The sequence below is a fragment of the Microtus pennsylvanicus genome, chromosome 3 (genome assembly GCF_037038515.1).
Source record: "Microtus pennsylvanicus isolate mMicPen1 chromosome 3, mMicPen1.hap1, whole genome shotgun sequence".
Taxonomy (NCBI): Eukaryota; Metazoa; Chordata; class Mammalia; order Rodentia; family Cricetidae; genus Microtus; species Microtus pennsylvanicus.
In genome coordinates this window covers 63016144-63042651 of record NC_134581.1, presented here as the reverse complement: position 1 = coordinate 63042651, position 26508 = coordinate 63016144, and the positions used below count along the sequence as shown (strand labels likewise).

General features: G+C 40.7%; 1 protein-coding gene across 4 annotated transcripts in view; it reads left to right on the top strand.

Moving 5' to 3' along the window:
* Edc3 (enhancer of mRNA decapping 3) overlaps nucleotides 1–26508 on the top strand; it is a 49256-nt gene that overhangs the window by 6454 nt on the left and 16294 nt on the right. For 2 of the 4 annotated variants that reach the window (XM_075965794.1, XM_075965793.1), the window contains exon 3: nucleotides 3039–3358. The exons of the other annotated variants lie outside the window; for them this stretch is intronic. In XM_075965794.1, coding sequence (XP_075821909.1) covers nucleotides 3039–3358 — 320 coding nt within the window. The remainder of the gene's footprint in view (nucleotides 1–3038; nucleotides 3359–26508) is intronic. 4 annotated transcript variants of the gene reach the window in all.

Sequence of the window (26508 nt, the reverse complement as noted above, 5' to 3'; positions counted from 1 at the left end):
GGATCTCTGTGAGCTCGAGGCCAGCCTGGTCTACAAAGTAAGTTCCAGGAGAGTCAGGATTGTTACATAGAGAAACCCTGTTTTGAAAAACGAAAGAAAAAGAAAAAAGAGAAAATTTTATGTATTTAACTGGCAGTGGTAGAGCATGCCTTTAATCCCAGTATTGGGGAGGCAGAGATAGGCAAATCTTTTGAGTTTAAGGCCATCCTGGTCTACAGAACAAGTTCCAGGACAGCCAGGACTACACAGAGAAACCCTGTCTCAAAAAAACAAAATATTTAATTATTTTAATGTGTATATTGTGTACCTACGTGTATGTGTGTGCACTGTATGCATGTAGAAAGTCAGAAGAGACTGGATCCCCTGGAACTGGAGCTACAGATAGTTGTGAGCTGCTATATGGGTGCTGGGACTAGAACCCAGGTCCTCTGCAGGAGCCAAAGGTGCTCCCAACTACTGAGCCATTTCTCCAGTTGTGTGTGTGTGTGTGTGTTGAGACAGGGTTTCTCTGTGTTGCACTGGCTGTCCTGGAACTCAGATCTGCCTGCCTCTGCCTCCCAAGTGCTGGGATTAAAGGTGTGAGCCTTTTTCCGTTTTTAGATGAAACTTAAGTTACTTAAATTAGTAACTCAAGCAACAAACTTGTAACACTATACATTTTGGAGATTTGCTAATTTGATGTTTACATATTGAGAAATGATCGTAGAAAAATATTGAAAGACTTTGTTTTCATTTATTTATTTATTTATTATACAATATTCTGTCTGTGTGCATGTCTGCAGGCCAGAAGAGGGCACCAGACCTCTTTACAGATGGTTGTGAACCACCATGTGGTTGCTGGGAATTGAACTCAGGACCTGTGGAAGAGCAGGCAGTGCTCTTAACCACTGAGCCATCTCTCCAGCCCAAGACTTTGTTTTCATAATAAGACTATTATGTTTCTATGAGGCCAACAATCTTTGTAGAGTAGAAACCCTACACTGTATAGTGTGTAGTAGTCTCTGATTTGAGCCGCGGTATTTGAGGCAGCAGTAGTGGGTTGGAGGGCACGACGGCATGCACAGTGCAGAGTATGCAGAAGCACACTGGACTTGTTATATGTTTGATTTAGTTCTTTTCTGGTCATGGCATGTTCAGAAGTCTTTTACTATTGCCAAGTTTTCCCAAACTCCACAGCCCACAGATTAAGCTGGGTTCTAGGCACTCTTGTGTATTCTTTTATGTATTTTAGTAAGAACTCAGATCTTTGTCCTTTGAACTCATTGTCTGAGCTGTTGATACTTTGTAGCCTGGTCCTTCCCAATTGAATATTCTCTAGTATGTCCTCAACAGAAGACTTAGAAGCTGAACAGCTGCTTATTTGCAGGTTCTTCCAGAGGTCCACTGTTGGCACCTTTCACCAAAGTTAGAAATGAAGATTGGGCTGGTGAAATGGCTCAGCAAGCCAAGTTCTTACCAACAAGGCTGACAGCCCGAGTTCAGTTCCCAGAACCACCTCCTTCAAAGTTGTGTTCTGACTTCCACGTGCACACTGCAACACCCTGTCCCCCCCCCCCCCCCCCCCCCCCCCCCGTCTCTACCCTTCCCCATGCAATGAATAAGTACATGTAAAGAATAATTTAGAATCTGTTCATTGGAGTATCTGGCTGCATTATACATTGTATCCGCATGTGTGCCTGGTACCCAGGGAAGCTAGAAGAGGGTAGTGAATCCCATGGAACTGGAGTTATAGTGTGAGTCCTCTAGAAGAATAGTCTCCCTAACCTTGAATCATCTCTCCAGCCCAAGGGAAAAACATTTTTGTTGTTGTTTTGTTTTGAGAAAAGGGTCTCAAAAGTGTAGACTTGGCTGACCTTTAACTCACTATGTAGGCCAGGCTGTCCTCAGACTCACAGAGATCTGTTAGCATATTCCACATGTCCAGGCTCAAAAAAGAAAAAAGAAAATAAACCTTTTCCCCAAATATAAGCTTGAGAGGATACTTTTATTAGAGTTTGACAGAAAACCCTTATCTCAGCAGCTACTTAGTGTGGGAAAAGCCACACTATTTGAGTTGCCAGCATGGATATCCTCCACATGGTAGCAGACAGCCATATGACAGGAGAGGACTTTAGGAAAAGAATAAGGATTCTTTCTGACTTGTTTGAAACAAGTCTTTGTAGTCCTGACTATCTTTTAACTCTTTATGTAAATCACACTAACCTTAAAATTGAGCTCCTGCCTCTGCCTTCCAGATGGGAGGGTTCTAAGCAGGAGCCTGGGTGCCCTGCTGGTTTCTCCCTCCCTGTTGCCATGGGAAAAGCCCATTGTGCTCATGATCTGGGCCCCGGTTATCACTTTATTTTCCTGATGGCCCCCGTCAGTGTTCTGTCCTTATGTGATACCATAGGCAACATTGGCAGTTCTTCCTGTGGATGATGTCACATTTTCATAGTCTCTGAACCTCTGGCTGAGATGTCTTTCTCCTTACTATTCTCTGCTTGATTCGCTTTTCCCTCCTCCTAGCTTATACACCCTGGCATAGCTTAACTAGTCCATATGCAGTGTGAATTCAGTTATTTTGTTTCTGGGCTCTCTGGTGCCCTGTGTTTATCTCTGTCCTGGTATTTGACACTCAATTGTTTACATGTGTCTTTTTCCAGTACCCAGACTGAGTTGTTTATGAGTGTGTACTGTGTCTCTGTATGTCCTGCTCCTAGCCCAGGGTTTACCACATAGTAAAGACATTATATATGCCCATTGAATGAGCAAGTGGGTGAAATAATTTTAAAAAGCCACTAATGTTCTGAAAATCTAAGATGGCTGTAGAGTTTTGTTATTAACAGCTTCTCTCTCTAAAGGCCAGTAGAGTATGAGTTGAAAATTGGTGGCTGAGCACTGTCTCTAAATGCTCTGCTACCTTCTTAACTTTTATGTCCGATAGCTCCCTGAAGTACAGCTTTGCAGAGGGGTAACTGATTTCCATTAATCCCAGCTTCATCCTTAGCACTTTTCTATTGCAATTATAATTTTGAGACTCGGACTTTTGTGTATTTCAGGGCAGGTGATATTACAGAATTAAAAATTTTGGAGATACCAGGTCCTGGAGACAACCAACAGTTTGGAGACCTTCATCAGACAGAATTAGGCCCTTCTGGTGTTGGGTACCAAGTGGGTATCAGTCAGAATGGTACGGGCAAGGTGGTCAAGAAGCCAACCTCTTCCAGTAGTACCCCTCAGAACATCCCTAAGAGGACAGATGTGAAGAGCCAGGATGTTGCCGTTTCTCCTCAGCAGCAGCAGTGCTCAAAGAGTTATGTGGACAGGCACATGGAATCCTTGAGTCAGTCTAAAAGCTTCCGTCGTCGGCACAACTCTTGTAAGTACAGTCAAATTGCCATTTTCATAACCTGCTGTTTCCGTGTTGTAAGCTCTTTAAATTAATCCTTTATTTTGTAAAGTGGGGTACTGGCGGAGTTTGACAAAAATATAGTGCGTTTTTGTCTTCCTAGGGCTAATCCCTTAAGATACCAAGGAAAAGAAAATGAGTTATTAGAGGTATTCCTAAGCTTCTTGCCCACCTTTCTTCCTTTTCAGGAAGAGTTGGGGATCTGCACTGTATTGGTGTTTGAAATCTGTGGGGGTAGTTATGATGTCTGAATTGACTCAGGCTGTTCTAGTTAATTTTATTTTTTTGTTTTGTTTGTTTGTTTTTTGTTTTTCGAGACAGGGTTTCTCTGTAGTTTTGAAGCCTGTCCTGGAACTAGCTCTTGTAGACCAGGCTGGCCTCGAACTCACAGAGATCCGCTTGCCTCTGCCTCCCGAGTACTGGGATTAAAGGCGTGTGCCGCCACCACCACCTGGCTCTAGTTAATTCTTGAGTAAAACTTCTGTTCTCGGAGAGGAGGGGCTAGTGTAGGCATCACTGTTACCATCATTCTGACAGACTGAGTATGTTATTTGTTGAGGTGCTGTGGGTTGAATCCAGAGCTGTATGCATACCTGGCAAGCATTCTGTCACCAAGCTCCAGCCCCAGCCCAAACGGACTCTTTCACTTTTATTTCTTTTTACAGCACATTTATTTATGTGTATGTGTGCAGGGATGTACATGTGGAGGTGGGAGTTGGTTCTCCTTCCAGCATGTGGATCTTGGGGATCAAACTCAGGTTGACAGGATTGGTGGCAAACACCTTTATAATAATCTCACTGGCCTCCAAACTGATCACTTAAATTTTGTTGTGTTTACTGTCCCCACTAGAACATTAAGGAGAACATATATGGATATATATTGCTCTCTGGTTTTGTTTGCTAGTAACAGATTATTGAATTCCACGTGCTGGTTTTAGAAACATAGATGGGTCACTAGAACCTGTAATGTTTTTTAACATGTGTACTAGAGTAATGTAATTTGATACATAATAGATTTGTTCACATCTCTTATCGTTCCTTAAATACATATGAATGTCTTTTAAAAGTTCCATCTAGGGAGCCTGGATAGTCAGCTTGATGGTTAAGAGCCTTGTTCTTATAGAAGACCCTGTTTCACTTCCCAGCATCCAAATGGTGGTTCGTAACTGTCTGTGACTCCAGTCCTAAGGGATGCAGTGCCCTTTTCTGATTTCCAAAGACACCAGGCACACATGTGGTACATGTAGGCAAAACTCTCGTGCATAAAGTAATAAAATAAATACAATTTTAAAAATTACTTCTAGACCTGGAAAGATAGTTCAGTAACTAGGAGCACTTTTGCTGTTCTTACAGAGGACCTGAGTTCAATTCTCAGCACCCAAGTCAGTTGGCTCACAACTGCCTGTAACTGCAGCTCCAAAGCCCCTCTCCAGACTTCTTTGGGTACCTGCAAAATATATATACATATAAATAAAAATAAATGTTAAAAAATGCTTCTAAATGATAAAACTTCTTGTCTTAGTTAGAGTTACAATTGCTGCAGTGAAACATATGACGAAAGCAGCTTGGGTAGGAAAGGGTTTATTTAGCTTACGCTTCCACATCACAGTTTATCATTAAGGAATTCAGGATAGGAACTTAAGCTGGGCAAGAACTTGGAGGCAGGAGCTGATGCAGAGGCCACAGAGGAGTACTGCTTACTGGTTTGTTCCTCACGGCTTGCTCAGCTTGCCCTCCCATAGAATTCAGGACCACCAGCTCAGGGATGATACCACCCATAATGTCTTTCCCTACCCCTGTCAATCACTAACTTAAGAAAATGCCCTACAAGCTTGCCCACATCTTTTTTTTTTTAAAAAAGTCTGTACTATTTTATTTATTTATTATGTATACACTGTTCTGTCTGTATGTATGCCTGCCCACCAGAAGAGGGCACTAGGTCTCATAGATGGTTGTGAGCCACCATGTGGTTGCCGGGAATTGAACTCAGGACCTCTGGAAGAACAGCCAGTGCTCTTAACCTCTGAGCCATCTCTCCAGCCCGCTTGCCCACATCTTGATCCTATGGAGGCATTTCCTCAGTTGAGGTTCCCTCCTCTCAGATGACTCCAGTCTGTGTCAGATTGACACAAAACTTTCCAGCACATTCTTTTTTTTTTTTAAAGATTTATTTATTATTTGTACAGTGTTCTGCCTGCAAGCCAGAAGAGGTCACTAGATCTCATTATAGATGGTTGTGAGCCATCATATGGCTGCCGGGAATTGAACTCGGGACCTCTGGAAGAGCAGTTAGTGCTTTTAACCTCTGAGCCATCTCTCCAGCCCTACATTATTCTTACTTTTATGTGCATTTTATTTCTAGAAATAGTGGCAAAATATATTGGGAATTTAATAACATAGAAACTCATAAACTAGAGTCATGTTAAGGCTAAGTAAGGCATTACCTCCTAAAAGGCAGAATTTAGAATGAGTTGCTTTCTGGAGCCCACATTAAAGAGTTGATTAAAGAAAGTTCCAGATGTCACTTACTGTCCTTTTAGTGTGCTGCTTTAGTTCTAGCTTGTGATGTGACATTTGTGTCAGAACTAACATTTTAAGTTATAAGAATGCTTACTTTGGGCTGAAGAGATGGGTCAGCAGTTAAGAGCACTGGCTGCTCTCTAGAGGACCCAGGTTCAATTCCCAGCATCCACATGGGGGCCCACAATAATCTGACTACAGGGGGCTAGAGAGATGGCTCAGTGGGTTAAGAGCATTGGCAGTTCTTCCAGAAGACCTGGGTTCGCTTCCCAGCACCCACATGGCAGCTCACAACTGTCTGTAATAGTTCCAGGGGATATAACACCTTCATACCAATGCCCATAAAATAAAGTTAAATAAATTATTTTTAAAAAATTTAAAAAAATAATCTGACTACAGTTCCTGGGATCCAATACCTCATACAGACACACATGCAAACAAAACACCAATGCACATAAAGTAAAAATAAATCTAAAAAAGCAAAACAAAGGAAATGCCTACTTTATGTGGGGAAAAAAAAAACAATAAAAAAGGCATTTCTAGGCAATTTAAATACCTATAGGCAACAGTTTTAATTGGTGATGGCCTGAAACAGGAGACTGAAATGTTTGCAGTAGTTCTTCTGTATCCTAAGGAAACTTACAATGGCTTAGATAGTGACTCTTTCCACTTAGAAACCTTTTTTGAATAAACTACATATTTTATTCAGGTTGCCCTTGTATTTACCTAATGTCTTGGATCTTATTCGGTATCCATTTCATTTAGAAGTTACTAATCTTGGACTGACTGTTTTTTAAAGTTTTATTTTATTTTGGGGTGTGTGTGTAGACAGGTACCTAAGGAGGTCAGAAAAGGATATCAGAACCCTTAAAGCTGGAGCTGCAGTCAGTTGTGACTGGCGTGTCCTGTAGAAGAGCACTGTGCGTTCTTAACACTGGCCATCACTCCAGCCATAGACTTCTCTTTTTTTTTTTTTTTTTTGTGGTTTTTCGAGACAGGGTTTCTCTGTGGTTTTGGAGTCTGTCCTGGAACTAGCTCTTGTAGACCAGGCTGGTCTCGAACTCACAGAGATCCGCCTGCCTCTGCCTCCCGAGTGCTGGGATTAAAGGCGTGCGCCGCCATAGACTTCTATCTTTGTTCACAGATAGTTTGGATGCATACTGGTCAGGTATTTTGTAGCAAGTCCCTCAGCTGATACTTTTCTTATGATTAGATTAGTGATTTGGGGGTTTTGTTCTTGTTGTCGATTTGGTGGGGGGGAGAAAAATACAAAAGGTAAAATGCTGTTTTCATTACATTGTGTCAAGGTTGTGTACAATGACCATAATTTATGACTTTCCATCATCACTTTGGTCACCTGATTAAAATAGCATGTCAGGTTTCTCCTTTGGAAAATAATTCTGTGTAGCCCACATCCAAGGAGTGAACAATTAATGATACTTCTCCTTGGCAGTACAATGTTTTCACAAATTATTTGGAAAAACCTGCACCAGAGATCCCCTACCCAAGTATTTATTTATGCCTTTTTATCTTCTGAGTCAGGGTCTCATTGTGTAGCCATTGGCTGACCAGGAACTCATTATGTAAACAAGGCTAGTCTATAACTCACAAAGATCAGCATTTCTCCGCCTCCTGAATGCTGGCTTATCCAGTCAGTCATTTAGAGTAGTAGAGTTTTGACTCACAAGTGTTTATTTAGTCCTTGACTCATTGATTGTGTATGTGCCTGTGGTGTTCCAGATGTATTTGCGCACATGTGTATGCACATGTCTGTACATCTGTGTGTGCTTGTAGAGGCCAAAGGTTGACATTGGGTATATTCTTCATCACTTTTTCATCCTTACCTTATATTTTCAGAGAGTTTCTCACTAAAACTGGAGTTCACCAATTGACCATATTGACTGGTCACTGATCCCCTGTGATGTAGTGATGTTTTATTTGTATTTTAATAAATAAAGCTTGCCTGAAGATCAGAATGTATAGCTAAGCCACTAGAAGCCAGGGAATGGTGGTACACACCTTTAATCCCAGGACTCAGGAGACGGGTGGGTGAATCTCTGAGAGTTCAAGGCTACCCTGGGCTACACAAGGTTGATCCTGAAGGAGATCCAAGTGGTGGTGGCTCACACCTTTAATGCTGGTGTTTGGGAGTCACACACCTTCATTCCTGGCACTAGGTAAGTGGAAACAGGAGCTGTATGGGTGGGTGGAGAAAGGAGTATAAGAGAGAGGAATTATAAAAATATAAAAGAGGCAGGAACTCACTGGAGAGTGGAGTCTGAGGATTCATGAAGACAGTCTTGCCCTTTCAGTCTGATTTGGTAGAAGTAAAAGGTTTAGTGGTTGTCTGCTTTGCTTCTCTGATCTTCAACTTGAACCCCAATGTCTGACTCTGGGTTTTTAATATTTGTGCTACATATGACACCCAACGTTTCGGGTATAAATCCACGAAAAAGCCATTTGCCTGTAGCTTTACAGCCACTGGCATAGACCAAGCTACCTGTGGCTGGAGTCATCCATCACCCTACCAGCTAGGTTTTTCTTCTCTTCTGGCAGGCTCTCAGTGAACCCCCTTCTCAGGCTGCTGCCAAACTAGGTAATTGCCTTGAAATTCAGTCAGGCTTTTACTATTCAATGCAGCAGCAATAAGCCTCACATTTAGTAAACTGGGAGCATGGGGACCATGGGAGAGGGTTAAAAGGGAGGGGAGAAGAAGGAAAGGGAATAGAGAAAAAGGTATAGCTCAATAAAATCAATTAAATAAAAAATTAAGCCTCATATCTTCATCAACATTGGCAGCAGATTTGGTAAGACATTGGGAATTCTTAAAGGGATGAATTAGTTAAGAGTTTTTTCCCCACATTAAAGATGCTGCAAATCTGAGTCAGGAAGCCTATCTTAATGAAGCCTTGCCTCTAACAAACAGAGCCTAGTGGAGAAAACATAGTTACCAAGAAGCTGTGCTTGACTCTGTTCTTGTCTGTCTAGAATCCTTTTTTTTCCCCCCCACTTTGGTTTTTCAAGACAGGATTTCTCTGTGTAGCATTGGTGCCTGTCCTGGAACTAGCTCTTGTAGACCAGGCTAGCCTCCAACTCATAGACTCCTCCTGCCTCTGCCTCCTGAGTGTTGGAATTAAAGGCATGCACCATCACCACCTGGTATTAGAATCCTTTTTGTAAAGCTTTCTCAGGCTTTATGTGGAAATTCTTGCCAAATGTTTGGGGACCATTTGTGGACAGAGACTGCACTCTCGTTTACTGGCTTCCCAGACCCAAATAATCACACAGAAACTTTATTAATTACGTCATTGTTTGGCTGATGGCATGGACATATTTCTAGCTTGCTCTTACATCTTAAATTAACCCATTTCTGTTAGTTTATGTATTCCCGTGTAGCATTACCTCATTTTCTACCTGTCTTGTTTCCTCGGTGGCTGACTGGCATCTGCTTGACTCCGCCTACTCTGTTTATATATCTGTGTTCAGATTTCCCACCTGACTTTACTCTGCGAAGCCATTGGCCAAAACAGCTTTATTCATCAACCCATAAAAGCAACACATATACAGAAGGACATCCTACATCACACCACTAGCTGAAAAACACCACCTAAAGATCGACTTGGGACTACAACCTGCTCAGAACAATTTCAAAATGGCTAGCTGAGATGATACAGTCTCACAGACTTCTCTAGCCAGGACCTGAGACCAGCCCTGCACTTCCCAACTGTTGTACACAGAGACTGAACAACAAATGATAGAGCTACCTCTCCCAGGACTTGATAATTAACCTAAATCTCTTTTTTCAGGATTCCCTAAAGATTTTCCTCACCCCCAGACAGCAGGAAGTAAATTTAAGAATACAGTGCCCACATTCCCAAGAGATGGGGTGGGTAGTTTTTGGTCTTTCATTGGGTTATGGATATTTGTCATTGTTTATGGGGCTTAGTTACAATCTGTTATTGGTAATGGTCAGGAAAACTAAACCGAAGATATTAGATTCAAGGTTATTGTTTTGAAAAGAAAAAAGAGAGTGCTATCGATATGATAGGATAAAAGGGTAGATCATTGAGTCTATCATATAGATATAAGATAAAAAGGGGAATTATTGAATCTGCTTTTAAAAAGCAACTACTAGTTTTAAATATTTTACATTGAATTGGACTTTTGTATATTTTATACAAATTTTATATATTGATACAAATTTAAGATTTTGTTAGAACATACTGTATATACATTTCTACTCTTCAAGGTATTGTACCTATACAACTCACTTAACAATGTATTGCAAATTTATAGTCCTTGAAAATTATTATTACCAACTGTTTAGGATAATAAGGAAATGCAGGTTAGTAGTTAATCACCTATTATAATCAATCTTGTAGTCACATTAGGTATGTTTTCAAGGTCAAACAAAGATATATTTTAGATAAGTCATTTTCAAACTCTTCAGAGATCTACAGAATATGGCATTTAAGATGTTTTAATAGGCTCTTTTTTTTTTTCTGGCAATGAGACACATCTGCTCCTGGAAGCACTAATCTACTTCAGAGACAATGATGGGTATCGAGGAAACTCCACGTGAAGTTTATTTTCTTTGTGGCAAAAGTAAGCCACTGGGCAAGAAAGTACCCTGGCCTCAACCGCTGACAGTATGCTGTTCTAAATGGACAAGCATGACAAAAAAATAAGAAAGAAATATGACTGCCAAACATTGTCAAGACAAGGAGGGACAGCCTTTCAGAATATTCTGCTTCACAGAAAAATGTGCTGGATATTTTTAGGCCTGTAGACCAAAGATGGATACCCCAATGTTACAGAGGAACTTTGGGTGGCTGTCCAGGCAACCAGATGTTTTTGTCATTTCTCACATGATTTGGAAGTAGCTTGCTTGTACTTCCTGCTTGTGCAGTTAATATTATTTCTTTCTTGAGTATGAGGAAGTTGAAGATTAGATAGTTATGGTTACAGTTTCCCTTGTTTACCAGATGCAGAAAGCAAGTTATGATAGAAAGTAAATTAGGTACAAGACTTTGCACTCACCAAGATAGGATAGATAATGGAATATTTTCTCTGAATTTGTCAAATGCAAATGGACTAGACATTGTTGATGTACTTATTGCCTGTATATATTGAATGTAGTTATTGTACTTACTGTATATAGTTTTTCTTATCTTAGTAGCCTTTTTAATTTTTGACAAAAGAGGGGAAGTGTAGTGATATTTGTATTTTAATAAATAAAGCTTGCCTGATCAAAATGCAAAGCTTAGCCACTAGAGGCCAGGGAGTGGTTGCACACACCTTTAATCCCAGGAGTCAGGAAACAAAAGTAGACAGATCTCTGTGAGTTTAAGGCTACCCTGGACTACACAATACAATCCATAAACAGATTGAGGTGATGGTGGCTCACACATTTAATCCCAGTGTTTGGGAGTCACACCCTTTAATCTCAACACTAGGGAGGCAGAGACAGGAGCATTATGGGTGGGCAGAGAGAGGAATATAAAGGGGAAGAGACAGGAACTCACTGGAGTGTGGACTCTTGAGTATTCATGCAGACAGGATTTTGCCCTTTTGGTCTGAAGATTTGGTAGAGGTAAAAGGTCTCTCTAGTTGTTGCCTGCTTTGCTTCTCCCATCTTCAGCTTGAATCCCATTATTCGTCTCTGGGTTTTCATTATTCGTGCTACCTTTGTGATAGAATGTCTCTATCTCCTAATGCTGGAATTTCAGATGTGGTTTTGTCTGTGGGTGGGTGCTAGGGATCTGAATTAAAGTTCTGATGTTTGAACTTTACACACTGAGCAGTCTCCTCAGCTCCTACTCTATTGTTACTTTGTTGCTGTGGGTTAAGCAAGGGGTTTGTTATGAGTAGTGTCCCTAGCTACTGTGTGCCATTTGGTGACATATTATTTCAGCCTTGGTTATAGAAACACTTTTTTATTGAATCCCATGTCTCTTTGACATACTCCTGACATAGGGAAATATTTTTTTAATTCCCTAATACTTATTTTATGACATTAAAGATAACTTGAAGCTTATCTGTGTATTTTCTTCCTGAAATGAATCAGGAGGAATGTTATTTCCTTGTTTGGAAAGTAGTATTTAAAACCAAAATGTGGGCTTTGATCATTGCTAACCACTGTCATTCTTTTAACTGAAAGCAAAGAAACAGATGTGTCTATATTTAATTGGTTTATAATCTGTAGGGAACCATGTATACTATACCATGCTAAATGTGAGTCTATTCTGACATCTCCAACTTAATCTGTTATCGCATTGTGTTAGTTAGATTTGTGAACTTGACAAAACTAGAGTCACTTAGCAGGAGGGAACCTGAATTAAGGAATTGCCTCCATCAGATTGACTTTTTGGCATGTTTATGGGGCATTTTCTTGATTAATGATTGATGTAGGAGGGGTGTAGCTCACTGTGGGTGGTGCCACTACTTTGTATGTTGTCCTGGGTTGTATTTTAAAGCAAGGTAAGCAAGCCAGTAAGCAACATTCTTATTCTCTATGGCCCCAGCTTCATTCATTTCCTGCCTCCAAGTGCCTGCCTTGACTTCCCTCCATGATAGACTGTGATTGGAAAGTGTTAGCTAAATAAACCTTTTCCTCTCCATGTTGTTTTTGGTTATGGTGTTTATCAGAGCAACTGAAATCAAACTTATGTTCATGGATTAGTTTTGGTTGTTGTTGTTTTTGGAGTTTTTTGCTTGTTTTGTTTTGCTTGTTTCGCTTTTTGAGACAGGGTTTCTCTGCAGTTTTGGAGCCTGTCCTGGAATTAGCTCTTGTAGACCATGCTGGCCTTGAACTCACAGAGATCCACCTGCCTCTGCCTCCTGAGTGCTGAGATTATAGGCACGTGCCAGCACCACCTTGGAGGAGTTACTTTCATTGGTTAATAAAAAAACTGCCTTGGCCCATTTGATAGGCCAGTTCTTAGGTGGGTGGAGTAGACAGAACAGAATGCTGGAAAGAAGGGAAGTTAGGCAATTGCCATGCCTCTCCTCTCTGGGTCAGAGACGCGATGAACCCAGCCACCAGGTCAGACATGCTGAATCTTTCCTGCTAAGACACCACTTCGTGGTGCTACATAGATTACTAAATATAAGTTAAAGCAAGATATGAGAGTTAGCCAATAAGAGGCTAGAGCTAATGGGCCAGGCAGTGTTTAAAAGAATACTATTTGTGTTGTTGTTTCTGATGGCTTTAAAGAATAGTTTCTATGACTGTCAGAAAACTTGCCAAATGGGTGAATGGATCAACCATCTGGTCCAGGTTACAGAGGGAGACCACTTAGAGTTTTACTAAGTGTATAGATCACTATGTGGGTAAAAATCATATTTGTCATGCTGGTGGTATAGCTTAGTTGCTAAAGTGCATGCTTAGCATGTAAATCTGGCTAGATCCTCAGTGCCACATACGCTGGATTTTGGTGCTATGCATGCACTTTACAGGTGTCATAGGTGCAGGTGTGCACACATACACTAATAATAAATTTAAAATCATGTTTTTCAAATCCCATGTCAGCTGAAAATAGTGACTATTAGGGACAAATAAAAGACACTCTGAAATCACATTACAGTCATGAATGTGACAGACATTGGCTACATACTATTAAATGGTTAAGCCTTTTTTGCCCATAGGACATGAAAGTAGGTAGCTGGCCTTGTGTTCATTTTTATATAAGCAAAATGTCTTACAGATAAGACATTTTGGGGGCTCATAGTATGTATAATTTCATCTCCAGAAGATCTAATACTTTCTGCTGGCCTCTTAGGCACACACCACCTATCCCAGAATCACATATATACAAAATTAGAAGTAAAATATAATCATAGGTACAAAATTATGTCTTCTTGGTACCAGATTCTCCCTTCCTCTTTTGAGGATAGAAACTGGGAAGTATAGTTAAACCTTTTGAAGACGTTGGATGTTAACTTGCTGCAGCATGGTTGGGCTTTAATGGCCTATTAGATCTGGTAGTCATCTGCAGTTGGAACTTATGATTCCATGGTCCTGCTGGAAGTCCCCTTGACTGAAGGCGTAAGTCACAAACAATGCCAATTTGGGATTATGATTAATAGGGTGATATTTATTTAAAGGGGAAAAAACTTACAGATCACTTTCAGCCCTCTGCGTAACCAGGAAGGAAGTCAAGTCACCGGTGGAGCAGGAAGTGAAGAGAGAGAGGAGAGGGAAGTGGCCGCTTTTTTAAAGGGAGAGAGACCACGCCCCAAGGGGCTGGTATCTCAGCGGCGATAGGCTGGAGGAGTGGGAGGACCTCCCGCAACACCTCCCCCTTCTGTTTAAATAAGAGAGTTCTAAACCTACTATGAAATTATATACAATAAGTACAAATATGCTATTCTAACTAGCTTAGGTCTTGTATAATAAATAACTTGGCCAAGTCATGAGAGAAAGTAACTACATTTATATAGTCTTCAACCCCATCAAAGATCTGAGAAGGGAAATAATGTTACCTGGGTAATTAGGAAGTTCAGTAAAACAACTTCCAAAACATGCAACAAATCACAGAGACAACTAGCTACCTAGGCAATCACCCAAAGTCACATTAGCAGCGTTGAAGCAACCAACTTTGGCTAAGGCCTAACATAACTGACACACCATTTTCAAAGGCAAGCAACTTTCAAAACTATCTTACCCTGTCTTGGCAGGATAAGACAGCCCTGTTTTATCCATTGATGCATGCTCTGTATCTTTGTCAGTGGTTGAGGTATGGGCATTTCTTTGCCCCAAGGCCAGTTCTGCCAAAAAGAAATGCTCCAGGTGGAGTGTCTTTGGTGCTCAACATTCTCTCGGGAATAGAGTGGTGTTGCCAGGAGCAATTGTGTCTCACTACCACAAAACTCTGAGTTAGATTAAAGGCCATTTTCTACAGCTCTTTGAAGAAGTTGAAGATTATCTATCTATACTGAGTATAATCTCTATATATCTAAAGAACCTGATTAGTCTAATTATAAATGACAAACTTAGATGACTATTAGTCTATATAATTCTCAATATCTATCTAACTTAAAGACTAAGACAATAAACGACTGTGAAACAAATGAGGACAATGACCTCCAAATATAAACAATGTACAAATATACATTGCAGTGGGTAAATATATACCAATACACGAACATTATATAAGTATCTTAATCAGAGGTAGAAATGTACACTGCAATATGGTAAATATATACAATATATATATGTCAATACATAAAAAATGTTTTAAACAGAGGTAGAAACATGAATGCATACAATAGTCAATACAATTTAACTTTGTATCAATATACAAGAATCTATATCAATATATTTGTCTAACAACAGTAACTCACAATTACAAATCTATTATCCCATCATCCCTCTTTTTTTTTTTTTTTCAAAATGATCCCTGAGCTTATAAAATTCCTCCCCCAACCCTCAATCGTATACTAATTATAATCAACCCCTAAATGATGTCCCTAAACCCAAGGGCAAACTTTACTGGGAGAGGGGACGTCGTCCTCTAGAATTACTTCCAGCTGTCATGGGGGCGACGTTCTTTCTGGGGGATCCTGTGAAAGTAAAATGATGGTTAAATTTCAAGATCAAGTCTTTTAATATTGCCAATAGTCTCTGAGTATTTTGTGCAGGTCTGGCCAAAATGTTGTATAAGATGTGCACCATTTCAGCTAACCAAGTTGGAACTGTCTTGTGCAGCTGGTACCCAAAGCAGGTCTTGTTGTAGCGCTATCAGTATCATGACGTCATATCAACCAGGTGGAGTTGTTGTTATGGGGCCCCATCTTCTTCCTGGAAACTTCAAATGTCACTTCAGGAAAAACTCATTGTTCATTATGAAAAACTTAAGCATTAATCATATAGACATATATATATATATATTCAATGAAAGACATGATAGATATATTCAATGAAAAGTATGATAGATATGAAGAAAAGCAAAGATGTTTTCTAAACTCATATTTCTTTCTGTCCCACATCATGGCTCTTGACATGAGACAGAAACTCCAGAAACTCTGGGTTTTTCTCTTACTAACAGGCTTGGAATTGGAGAGGGACTGAGCCAGAGTCCAACTTCAAAACCAGCTTTATAAATTTAGAAATATGGTTTAATATTACTTACACAACCCATTCAGTTTTCTTGATATTTCCTATCGGGCAGGTATTTTTCCATCTGTCAGTATCCAAACATCCAGGGTCCCTTGAATTTCTCAAAGATGAGTGTTTTCCTGTGGAGATAAGAACAGAACCCTGCCCCCATTCTATATGTTTTTCTTACCACCTGTATGAATATCATCATTGTGGATAAGTTGTCATTTCTCCTTTCCAAGAGGTTTCTCCTCTTCAAATCGAAACTTTATTAATTTTGATGGTATCCACAATTTTTCTTCTCCTGTGGAAACAAGAGCAAAACCCCTTCCCCAACGTAGCACATCTCCTGGCTTCCACTGAGAGGTCAGCACATCTTTGAAATAAATCGGTTGATTTAGTTCAGCAGACTTTTCCATTATCCAATGTCTTTCTGCTGCTGTCGTTCCTTTCTCATTAGCGTTAAGAAAATTCAAGGTTAATAAAGCATTATGTAATCTATTTCTGGGGGTATTTTCGGTCCCTTTCTGTTTGTTCAGCATATCCTTTATAGTACGATTTGATCTTTCTATAACTGCCTGACCTGTAGGATTATTTGGTATACCTGTAATGTGTTTTATATTATAATAATCAAAAAAGCGTTTCATTTTCTTAGATACATATGCTGGACCATTGTCTGTCTTTATTTGTGCAGGTATACCCATGATGGCCATAACTTCCAATAAATGTGTGATTACTGAATCAGCCTTTTCTGAGCTCAGGGCAGTAGCCCATTGAAAACCTGAATACGTGTCTATGGTGTGGTGTACATATTTTAATTTACCAAATTCCATAAAGTGGAACACATCCATCTGCCAGATTTCATTTCTCTTAGTGCCCTTTGGGTTACTCCCTGCAGGCAACGGTGTTTGATTATAGAAAGAACAAGTAGGACATCTCTTTATAATGTCCTTAGCTTGTTGCCAAGTAATGGAAAATTCTTTCTTTAGGCCTTTACTATTGACATGATGCTTCTTATGAAATTCTGAGGCCTGCAACACACTTCCAATCAATAATTGATCAATCTCAGCATTGCCTTGGGCTAGAGGACCAGGCAGACCTGTATGGGAACGGATGTGTGTTATGTACATCGGACAAAGCCTGTTCCTGATTATGTCTTGTACCTGGATAAACAATGAAGTCAACTCTGTGTCATCTGGTATAAATTCAGCGGTTTCAATATGCAAGATAACTCTTTCTGCATATTGTGAATCTGTAACTATATTAAGAGGTTCTTTAAAATCCCTTAGCACCATAAGAATGGCATATAATTCTGCCTTCTGGACAGAATTATAAGGGCTTTGTTCCACCTTACTCAATTCATCTGACTTGTAACCTGCTTTCCCTGATTTATTTGCATCAGTATAGAACGTACGGGCTCCAGTTATTGGAGCATCACGTACAATTCTAGGAAGAATCCAAGAAGTTCTTTTTATGAGGTTAAGTCTACCACTTTTGGGATAGTTGCTATTAATTTCTCCCAAAAAATTAGCACAAGCTCTTTGCCACGGTTCATTGTCTTCCCATAACTTTTTTATTTCTTCAGTAGTAAAAGGCACTATAATTTCTGCTGGGTCTATACCTGCTAGTTGACGAAGTCTCAGCTTACCTTTTATAATTAATTCAGAGACTTTTTCCACATAAGTTTTTAATTTTTTACTTGGTTTATTAGGTATAAATATCCACTCTAAAATAATATCTTCCCTCTGCATTAGAATCCCTGTAGGAGAAATTCTGGAAGGCAATATGACTAGGATGCAGCTAAGATTTGGGTTCACCCTATCCACATGTGCCTCCTGTAATTTTTCCTCAATCATTGTCAGTTCCTTTTCTGCTTCAGCTGTCAGTTCTCTTGGACTATTCAAATCTTTATCACCATCTAAGGTTTTGTTTAAATGAACTATTAGATCAGGTGTTATCCCAACAGCTGGTCGTAGACTGGAAATGTCTCCTAACAATCTTTGGAAGTCATTAAGAGTCTTTAACCGGTCTCTCCTAATTTGTGCCTTTTGCGTTTTAATTTTCTCTAACCCTATTCTGTAACCTAGGTAATTAATAGAGTTTCCTCTTTGAATCTTTTCAGGGGCAATTTGTAATCCCCACCTAGGCAAGACTTTCTTTACTTCTTCAAACATCCTTTCTAAAGTATCTTTATTTGAATCAGATAACAAGATGTCATCCATGTAATGATAAATAATGGACTTGGGGAATTGTTTACGAATTATTTCCAATGGCTTACTTACAAAATATTGGCACAGTGTAGGACTATTGAGCATACCCTGTGGGAGGACAGTCCATTGATATCTCCTATTGGGCTGAGAATTATTATAAGTAGGCACTGTAAAGGCAAATTTTTCTCTATCCTTTTCTTGTAACGGTATAGTGAAAAAACAATCTTTCAAATCAATAACTATAAGAGGCCATCCTTTTGGTAACAGAGAAGGCAAAGGAATTCCAGATTGTAGTGAGCCCATAGGTTGAATTACTTTGTTGACAGCTCTTAGATCTGTCACCATTCTCCATTTACCAGATTTCTTTTTTACAACAAACACAGGAGAATTCCAAGGGCTGGTTGATTCTTCAATGTGGTGAGCATCTAGTTGCTCCTGCACCAGCTGTTCCAATGCCTGTAGTTTATCTTCAGCTAGAGGCCACTGTTTGATCCATATTGGCTTCTCAGTTAGCCATTTTAAAGGTAGGGCTGTTGGTACCTCTAAAGGTTTGGTATTTGCTGTATGTTCTTGTACAGCCTGAATGGCTAGTGACCTTTTTCCATAATACCTCATCATATACTTCCCAGAATTATGAGTTCCTGGAACTACAGGAATGTTAATCTGGGTATTCCATTGCTGTAGCAGGTCACGGCCCCATAAATTTATGGCAATATTGGCTATATATGGCCTTAGTCTTCCTATTTGCCCTTCGGGCCCTATGCATTCAACCCATCTTGTGCTTTGTTTTACACGAGATAGGGTTCCAATTCCCAGGAACTGAACATCTACCTCTTGAAGAGGCCAATTCGGATGCCAAGATTCTGGGGTAATGATACTTACATCCGCACCTGTGTCTAATAAGCCTTCAATAAAAGTGCCATTTATACAGACTCTTAGCTTTGGTCTTTGATCATTAATAGAAGTCTGCCAAAATATACGTTTACTCTGTCCAACTGGGTTTTTTGACTCATCCTCCACATGGATTTCATCATTTAGACCAGTATTACTTTTTACAGCAGAAATTGGAGCTTTTAATTTTCTTGGTGAGGCACGTTCTCCACTGTGACTGGGAATGACTGGGCCACTGTTGGCTTGGGGGCCTGCGAGAGGCCCCTCAAGGAGTTTCCCGACGGTATCGGGTTGCCTTGTTTGTCTGTTGTTGACCTGCATTCATTGGACCAATGTCGGCCTTTACCGCATCTCCTACATATACCTGAAGGCCTAGGTCTCCTATCTTTGTCATTCCCAGAGGAGATAATATTCCTAGAAATTCTGTGCCTGCAATCCCTTTTCAGATGTCCTAATTTACCACAATTAAAACACCTGGCAGTTTGATGTCTCCTCATTGCTGTGGAAATCGCTTCTCCTACCCAAGATTCATCGTTATAACTAAACGTCTCAACATTCATCGTATGCTGAATCCATTCATCCATAGGTGCTGATCTAGACTTTAAAGGCCCAATTATCTTTTTGCATTCTATGTTTGCATTCTCAAAAGCTAGAGATTCAAGAAGTATTCGTCTAGCTTCTGGGTCTGTTACCCCTATGTCCAGAGCCTTAATTAATCTTTGCAAAAAGTCAATAAAGGGTTCTCTCTGTCCCTGCCTAATTCTGGTATATGATTCAACCCTTTTTGCTGGATCTTGTATCCTATTCCAAGCATTTAAAGCTGCTTGGTGACATAGACACAGTACTTCATCATCATAAAGAGCTTGGACCTGTGGATCAGCATATTCTCCTGCACCAAGAATTTGATCTTGGGAAACCTCAATACCTTTTGCTCTTCCTTGCTGTTCCATATGTTTGGATTCTTCTCTGAAATAAATTCCAAACATCAAGGAAGGTCCATTATCTAAAACTGCAGACACTAACTGATGGAAATCATGGGGGGTAGCTCTAGCATTAGAAGCCCAAGTCCTTATCATTTCCTTTACGTATGCAGAGTGCAAGCCAAAATTAACAATAGCTTGCTTAATTTCTTTTAGATCATTCATTGCTATTGGCGTCCATCTAGCTTCTCTGACTCCCTTGGAGCCTTTAGAAGTTGACGCTTTGTCAGAATTAAGTATAGGGTATGCTGCTAAAACCTTTGGTAAGCCAGTTCTAATAGCTGGTGTTGGCATTGTATTCTGTCCTTGTGCCTTATTACTCTGTTCACCAGCTCCAATCATTTCTTCAATCATTTCAAGTCTTTTTATTATTGTCTCTTTTGAATCCTTAATCTCCTGACCTGCATGAGTTTCTAGTAAAGATTGTATGGTTCTTAGGAGTGCCATGATCTTCCTAAATGATAGAATATGCAAAAAAATACTGAAACCTAGTAACCAGTAAATTAAGCTATCCCCATAGTCATATAAACCTTGCATGATATAACCCATTGTATTGGTAACCAGAACAGTAAAATTCGCGTTGGAAACGAGAACTGCCATATTACCTATTATCCAGCAGGTGGCGCTGTTGCCAAGTCTCGACGAAAACACGGTCCTGTTTCAGAGTCCGCCTAGTATTTGTTAAAAACTGGAAAATGTAAGTTGCTCAACAAAGTAAATGTAATTAAATCAATTCCAGAGATGGAACCAGAAACCAGAATCCAGGGGTAGGGAAGAGCAACCTGGAAGCCGCTTATGCCTCCACGTGACAGAGTCACCCTGAGGGGTTGCAGCTTTCAGCAACCACGTGCTCTGGTTCGCGCCACTTAAGAGCTGTGCTTGCAAGGGAGATTTGAAAACGACTCAGAAAAGAGCAAATCACGCGGGCAGAGACTTCGCGGGCCTGTGGAGTTTAAATCCACAGGCAGCGGCTGAGGAAGCAACTGCTCCCGCCAAGCTGAACAAGCGCCCGCCAAGCCGAACTTGCGGCCGCCAAGCCGAACTTCCGGCCGCCAAGCCGAACTCGCGGCTGCGAGCCGGGAGAGGTTCTAAAACCAAACGTTGGGCGCCAAATGAAGGCGTAAGTCACAAACAATGCCAATTTGGGATTATGATTAATAGGGTGATATTTATTTAAAGGGGAAAAAACTTACAGATCACTTTCAGCCCTCTGCGTAACCAGGAAGGAAGTCAAGTCACCGGTGGAGCAGGAAGTGAAGAGAGAGAGGAGAGGGAAGTGGCCGCTTTTTTAAAGGGAGAGAGACCACGCCCCAAGGGGCTGGTATCTCAGCGGCGATAGGCTGGAGGAGTGGGAGGACCTCCCGCAACACTTGACTTTGTATCTCTTCGGATGTGCTTCATCTGTTTTCCATACTAGAGAGTGCAGCGCTGTGATTTGGGAAATAACTAGAGTGCTCCAGTATTGTCAGGCTTTCTGTCATAAATTCTGAGTCTAGAGCTAAAATATTTTCAGTTTGACTATCAGATACCTTTTAGAACTTTAAGTGTAGGACAAAGTTTTCTTTTGTAATATGTGTGTGACAAAAGCCAATTAGTGACACCGAGGGTTACACAACAGTGGGTTTGTTACAGAATGTCCTGGCCAAAGGGCCTGTGTATCAGAGGCTGGCAGGAAAATGGCACAGGAAGGCCAGCTTCCAGTCCCACATGCTTGGCCCTTGTTTGAAAGGTATACAAGCCTGGGAAGTGCTGTTTATCTTTTCCAAGGGAAGTTCCTTGTGCTCTCAGTGGCCAGAAGCCAGTTTGCTTAATGCCCAGCCAGACCCATGGGCCACGTGAGCCAAGTACTGAGCCAAGTACTGAGCAAGCTTGTTCACTGAGGACTTCGGTGTATTTTGTATTAAAGTATGGGGAAATGGGAGACTTAAGACAAATGACTATTTTGCCTGCTTTTCATTTTTTAAAAAAAGTTTTATTTTTCCGGTCATTTTCCCCTGACTTTTGGAATTTTCAGTATTTTTGAAAAAAAAAATCAGTGTTTTTCTTGGAAAAAATATTGACAGTATTGGAAAAATAGATAGTTCTTAGTTTAGGGTATGGCTCTTGAATGAATAGTCTTGTGGAGAGAACACAAGCAACAGATAATAAACAGCTATGGGTGCAGTTAAATGTGTAAGAGTTTGGTAGCACGCCGAGAAAGCTCTACAACCATCTAGGGTTATTTTCGTTGATTTTGTACTTGGCATTTCAGTAGCTTTTCGTTATCTTGCACAGTATTGAGTACACACTATTTATTAACTTGTCCCTAATGAACTCAGTGCCTGACCCTGCTCCCCGGTGCCACTATGATGTCAGCCACAAATGTTATACAGAGAGTACAGCTGACAGCTGTGGACAGGTCCACAGAGTATGACCTGGTGGAGAACCCGATTTGCAAGGCTTTGGGAACTCTTGTCTTTTGGAGAGTAACTGTCAATTTTGTAGAAATCTTGTGAAATCATGACATTTTCCCCTCTCATAATAGGATTCATCCCAAAATATCCCAGCAATGTATACTCTCCCCTGCACTATGGGGCCCTAGTATGAAAGCATTCACTCAATCAAACCTTTATTTCTAGTTGAATCTACATAAAGCTAGTCCCCCACAATTATCCTCATTGACAGGACTTATTGACAAGAAAGAGCTCTGAGCAGAGAGACAGTATGTCTGCTCTTACTGATAAACAGGTCTGGATGGCCCTGAATTCTCTCACAGCCGAGTCAGGAGAGTATAGCCTGCTGGTCTTTGCTCTGCCCTAACAAGCTATTAATATTCTGCACTTACCTTCACCTTTCATTTGACATGAGGTCTTAGTCTAAGAAATTAACTGTTTGTACTTTTACCCCTAAAATATATAGGAAAAAAGCTTGGGTTGCTAAACCAGCTCCAGAGAAAGAAATTCCTTCTCACCTCAGTGCCAGCAGATACAACACCAGGATGCTTGGCCCAGGGGCAAGCTCCAACCTAATCCTTCTGGTATCTGCTGGACAGTCACGCCCCTTCTGAGACATAAGGTGCCTACCTGGTCAGTCTTTTATCCATCTTGTTAGCCCTAAAAAAAGGATGCTTGTTAACTACATGTGGGTATATAAACTGAAAACCTTGTGGGATGGGTAGAACAGCGAGGAACAGCAAGGGACATGGAAGAGAAACATCCAAAGGAAACATCAAGAGAGCATTAGAGAGAGCACAGGAAGAGTAAATAGGACATGGTGAAAAGACTCATGTAGCTAATTTATTTCGTCTACCCTCAGACCTAATTAGTCAGATTTTCGCCTGCTATAGTAATCCTTCTGAATCCTGAGAGGCTTATTGGAGCTTACCCCAACATAAACCTCGATACCACTAGGAAATCCCAAAATGGTTAAGACGGTGTGGGCATGATGACACAGATCTATAATCTTAGCATTTTCGTTTTTTTTTTTTTTTTTTTCCGAGACAGGGTTTCTCTGTGGTTTTGGAGCCTGTCCTGGAACTAGCTCTTGTAGACCAGGCTGGTCTCCAACTCACAGAGATCCACCTGCCTCTGCCTCCCAAGTGCTGGGATTAAAGGCGTGCGCCACCACCTCCCGGCTAATCTTAGCATTTTCAAGACTGAGACAGGATAACTAGTTGGAAGGTAGCAGGATGCATAACAAAACCCTGTCTCATGCCTGGCGGTGGTGGCGCACGCCTTTAATGCCAGCACTCATAAGGTAGAGGTATGCAGATCTCTGAGTTTGCGGCTAGCCTGGCCTACAGAGCGAGTTCCAGGACCTGCTCCAAAGCTACATAAGGAAACCTTGTCTCAAAAAAACAAAAGAACCATATCTCAACTAAAACTAAAATGATGAAAAGTCTAGGGGTGTGGCTCAGTGATGGAGCACTTGCTTAAAATATGCAATATGAGCCAGGCGGTGATGGTGCAGGCCTTTAATCCCAGCACTCGCCTTTAATCCCAGCACTCGGGGGGCAGAGGCAGGTGGATCTCCATGAGTTCAAGGCAACCTGGTCTACAAGAGCTAGTTCCAGGACAGGCTCCAAAGCTACAGAGAAACCCTGTCTTGAAAAACGAAACAAAAAATGCAATATGGGCTCAATCCTGAATACCAGCACACACACAGCAATAGCAACAACAACGTGGTGGGGGGGTAAAAACAGGTGAACTTATGTAAAAAGCCATGTCCTGTAATGATATTTCAGTCATTAGCTGGCTGAATACTCAAGATTTTATTCCTGGTGATGCAGCAGTCTTTGTATGTATAACAACCAAACTATATATACTGTTGCACAACTCATGCTATATCATTTAAATATTGGTGCATATTTAAATTATGTATGGCACATACATGTAATCTTAGCATTCCAGGAGGATTGTTACTGGGCTACATGGCACAGCATGTTCTAGGGAAAGACTTTGTTTTCAAAAAATTATGGAAGTCCACTTAACAGACTTGTTAGGTAGAGAACATTGCGTTTTCTCCAGATACCTCAGAAATGGTAGTGATTTACTGGCATGAAGCCTCCTAGGATGTCAGTTTCCATCAGCATATTAAATTCATGAAGTGTATGTAATTTCCCACAATTTTTACGTAAAAGTGAATAAAATGTTTTTTGTCATCTTCTGTATCCCAGTGGATTGTCCTGTTTGGACCTGAGGATGAGAGGCAGTTGGGTTGCATGCCTGTTTCCTAGTAGATAGTTGATTTAATATTTAATATTGAGTCAGTGCAGTGATCATTTGAGAGCTGGACTTTCTGTCCTGTTCTTTCTTCCCTTTAACTACAAATATTACTAATGGTGTATTTGTAGTTTCTTGCCTGTTCTCCTGTTCTTAATCCAGCTGTGTGTTCTCGTGGCCTGAGGAGAGGGCTCCGTGGGTAAGAGCACTTGCTGTGAAAGCGTGCAGACCTGAGTTCAGATCTCCAGCACCAAATCTGAACACATCCTGTGTCTGTAACCGCAGTGCGGTGGAGGTCAGAAACAGGAGGCTCTCTGGGGCTGCCAGCCTAGCTCCAGGCTCAGTGAGAGACCTCATCTCAAGGGAATAAGGTAGAGCATGATAGATCAGGTCACCTGACTTCTTGTGGGACACACACACCTTTTAAGATTTGAATCCACGCTGAATTTTCACTGTTTGTATACTTTATTTTTCCTTAGTTAGTATTGATGATATATCATGTATTCCCAGCACCTAGTTATAGCACTCAGTGTTCTCTCACTAAATGTCTGGCAAACAATTGAAAATGGAATTTAGTCTAAACCACTTCTTATTTTGTAGGGGTTTACAATCCGAGTTAATGGTGCCTCTCTGTTCTTTACCCTCATGTTTTGTTTTTTCCCTCAGAGACCAAAGTCACATATTCCCTACTAGCACAGCTTTTCCATACTGAGGCATTAAAAAAACATTGAGTTATATTTGCATAATGTATATTCTTCAGAATAATGTTAAATGGCCTTGCTAGTGTTGCTTAATTTGTCAGTTTTTTATTGACTGCTTAGAAACTGTGCTGTGAACATTTTGCTTAATGGAGATTGAAGCCCTAAAATGTTGAATAGCAAATATAAGATTATACATAATTCTTACTTTTTGCTTTTGTTTTTAAAACAAGATTTCATGTAGCCTAGGCCAATGGATGACCTTGAGTTTCTGTCCTGCCTCTTCAAGTGCTTGGATTACAGGTTTGCCCCACCATTTCCAGTCTTTGTGGTGCTAGGAATTGAACCTAGGGGTTAGTGCATGCATGGCAAGTTCTCTGCCATCTGGGCTTCAACTCCATCCCCAAATTATATAACTATGTGTGTACATTGTGCATGTGTGTGTTCATGTGGTTATATGCATGTGTGCATGCCCATACACATCCACATGTTGCATGTGGGTGCTGGAGGTCAACATGGTGTTCTCTTTCATCCCTTTCCGTCTTATTTTTTGAGACAGAATTTCTCTCACTCAACCTGGGTCTCACTGATTTGGCTCGGCTGTCTGGCTCACCCCGTAAACTTTCAGGGATCCTTCAGTTACAGATGCGTCCACTTTTGCATCCAGCTTTTACGTCCGTGTTAGTGATCCAGCTCAGGTCCTCATGTTTGCCTCACATACTTTAATGACTGCCATCTCCTCAGCTTCTAGATGACATAACATCTTGATGACAAAACTAGATTAAAGATCTTCTAACTCTTGGCACATTGAAAGATTATGAAAAGGGAATGCAGTTGAGCTGAAATGAGTCCCCTACCTGTATGTGTGGGTGTCATTTATTCTCTGAATGACTGATTGGGAGAATTTTACAGGGCTTTCTCTGTGATTGCTAGAGTAGTGTTGATTGATATGCAGCAGCCAAGTAGAGTCTAAGAGATAGGGTGGCCGGTTGCTGCAGTTCTGGTGTTTATTTTGCTGTGAT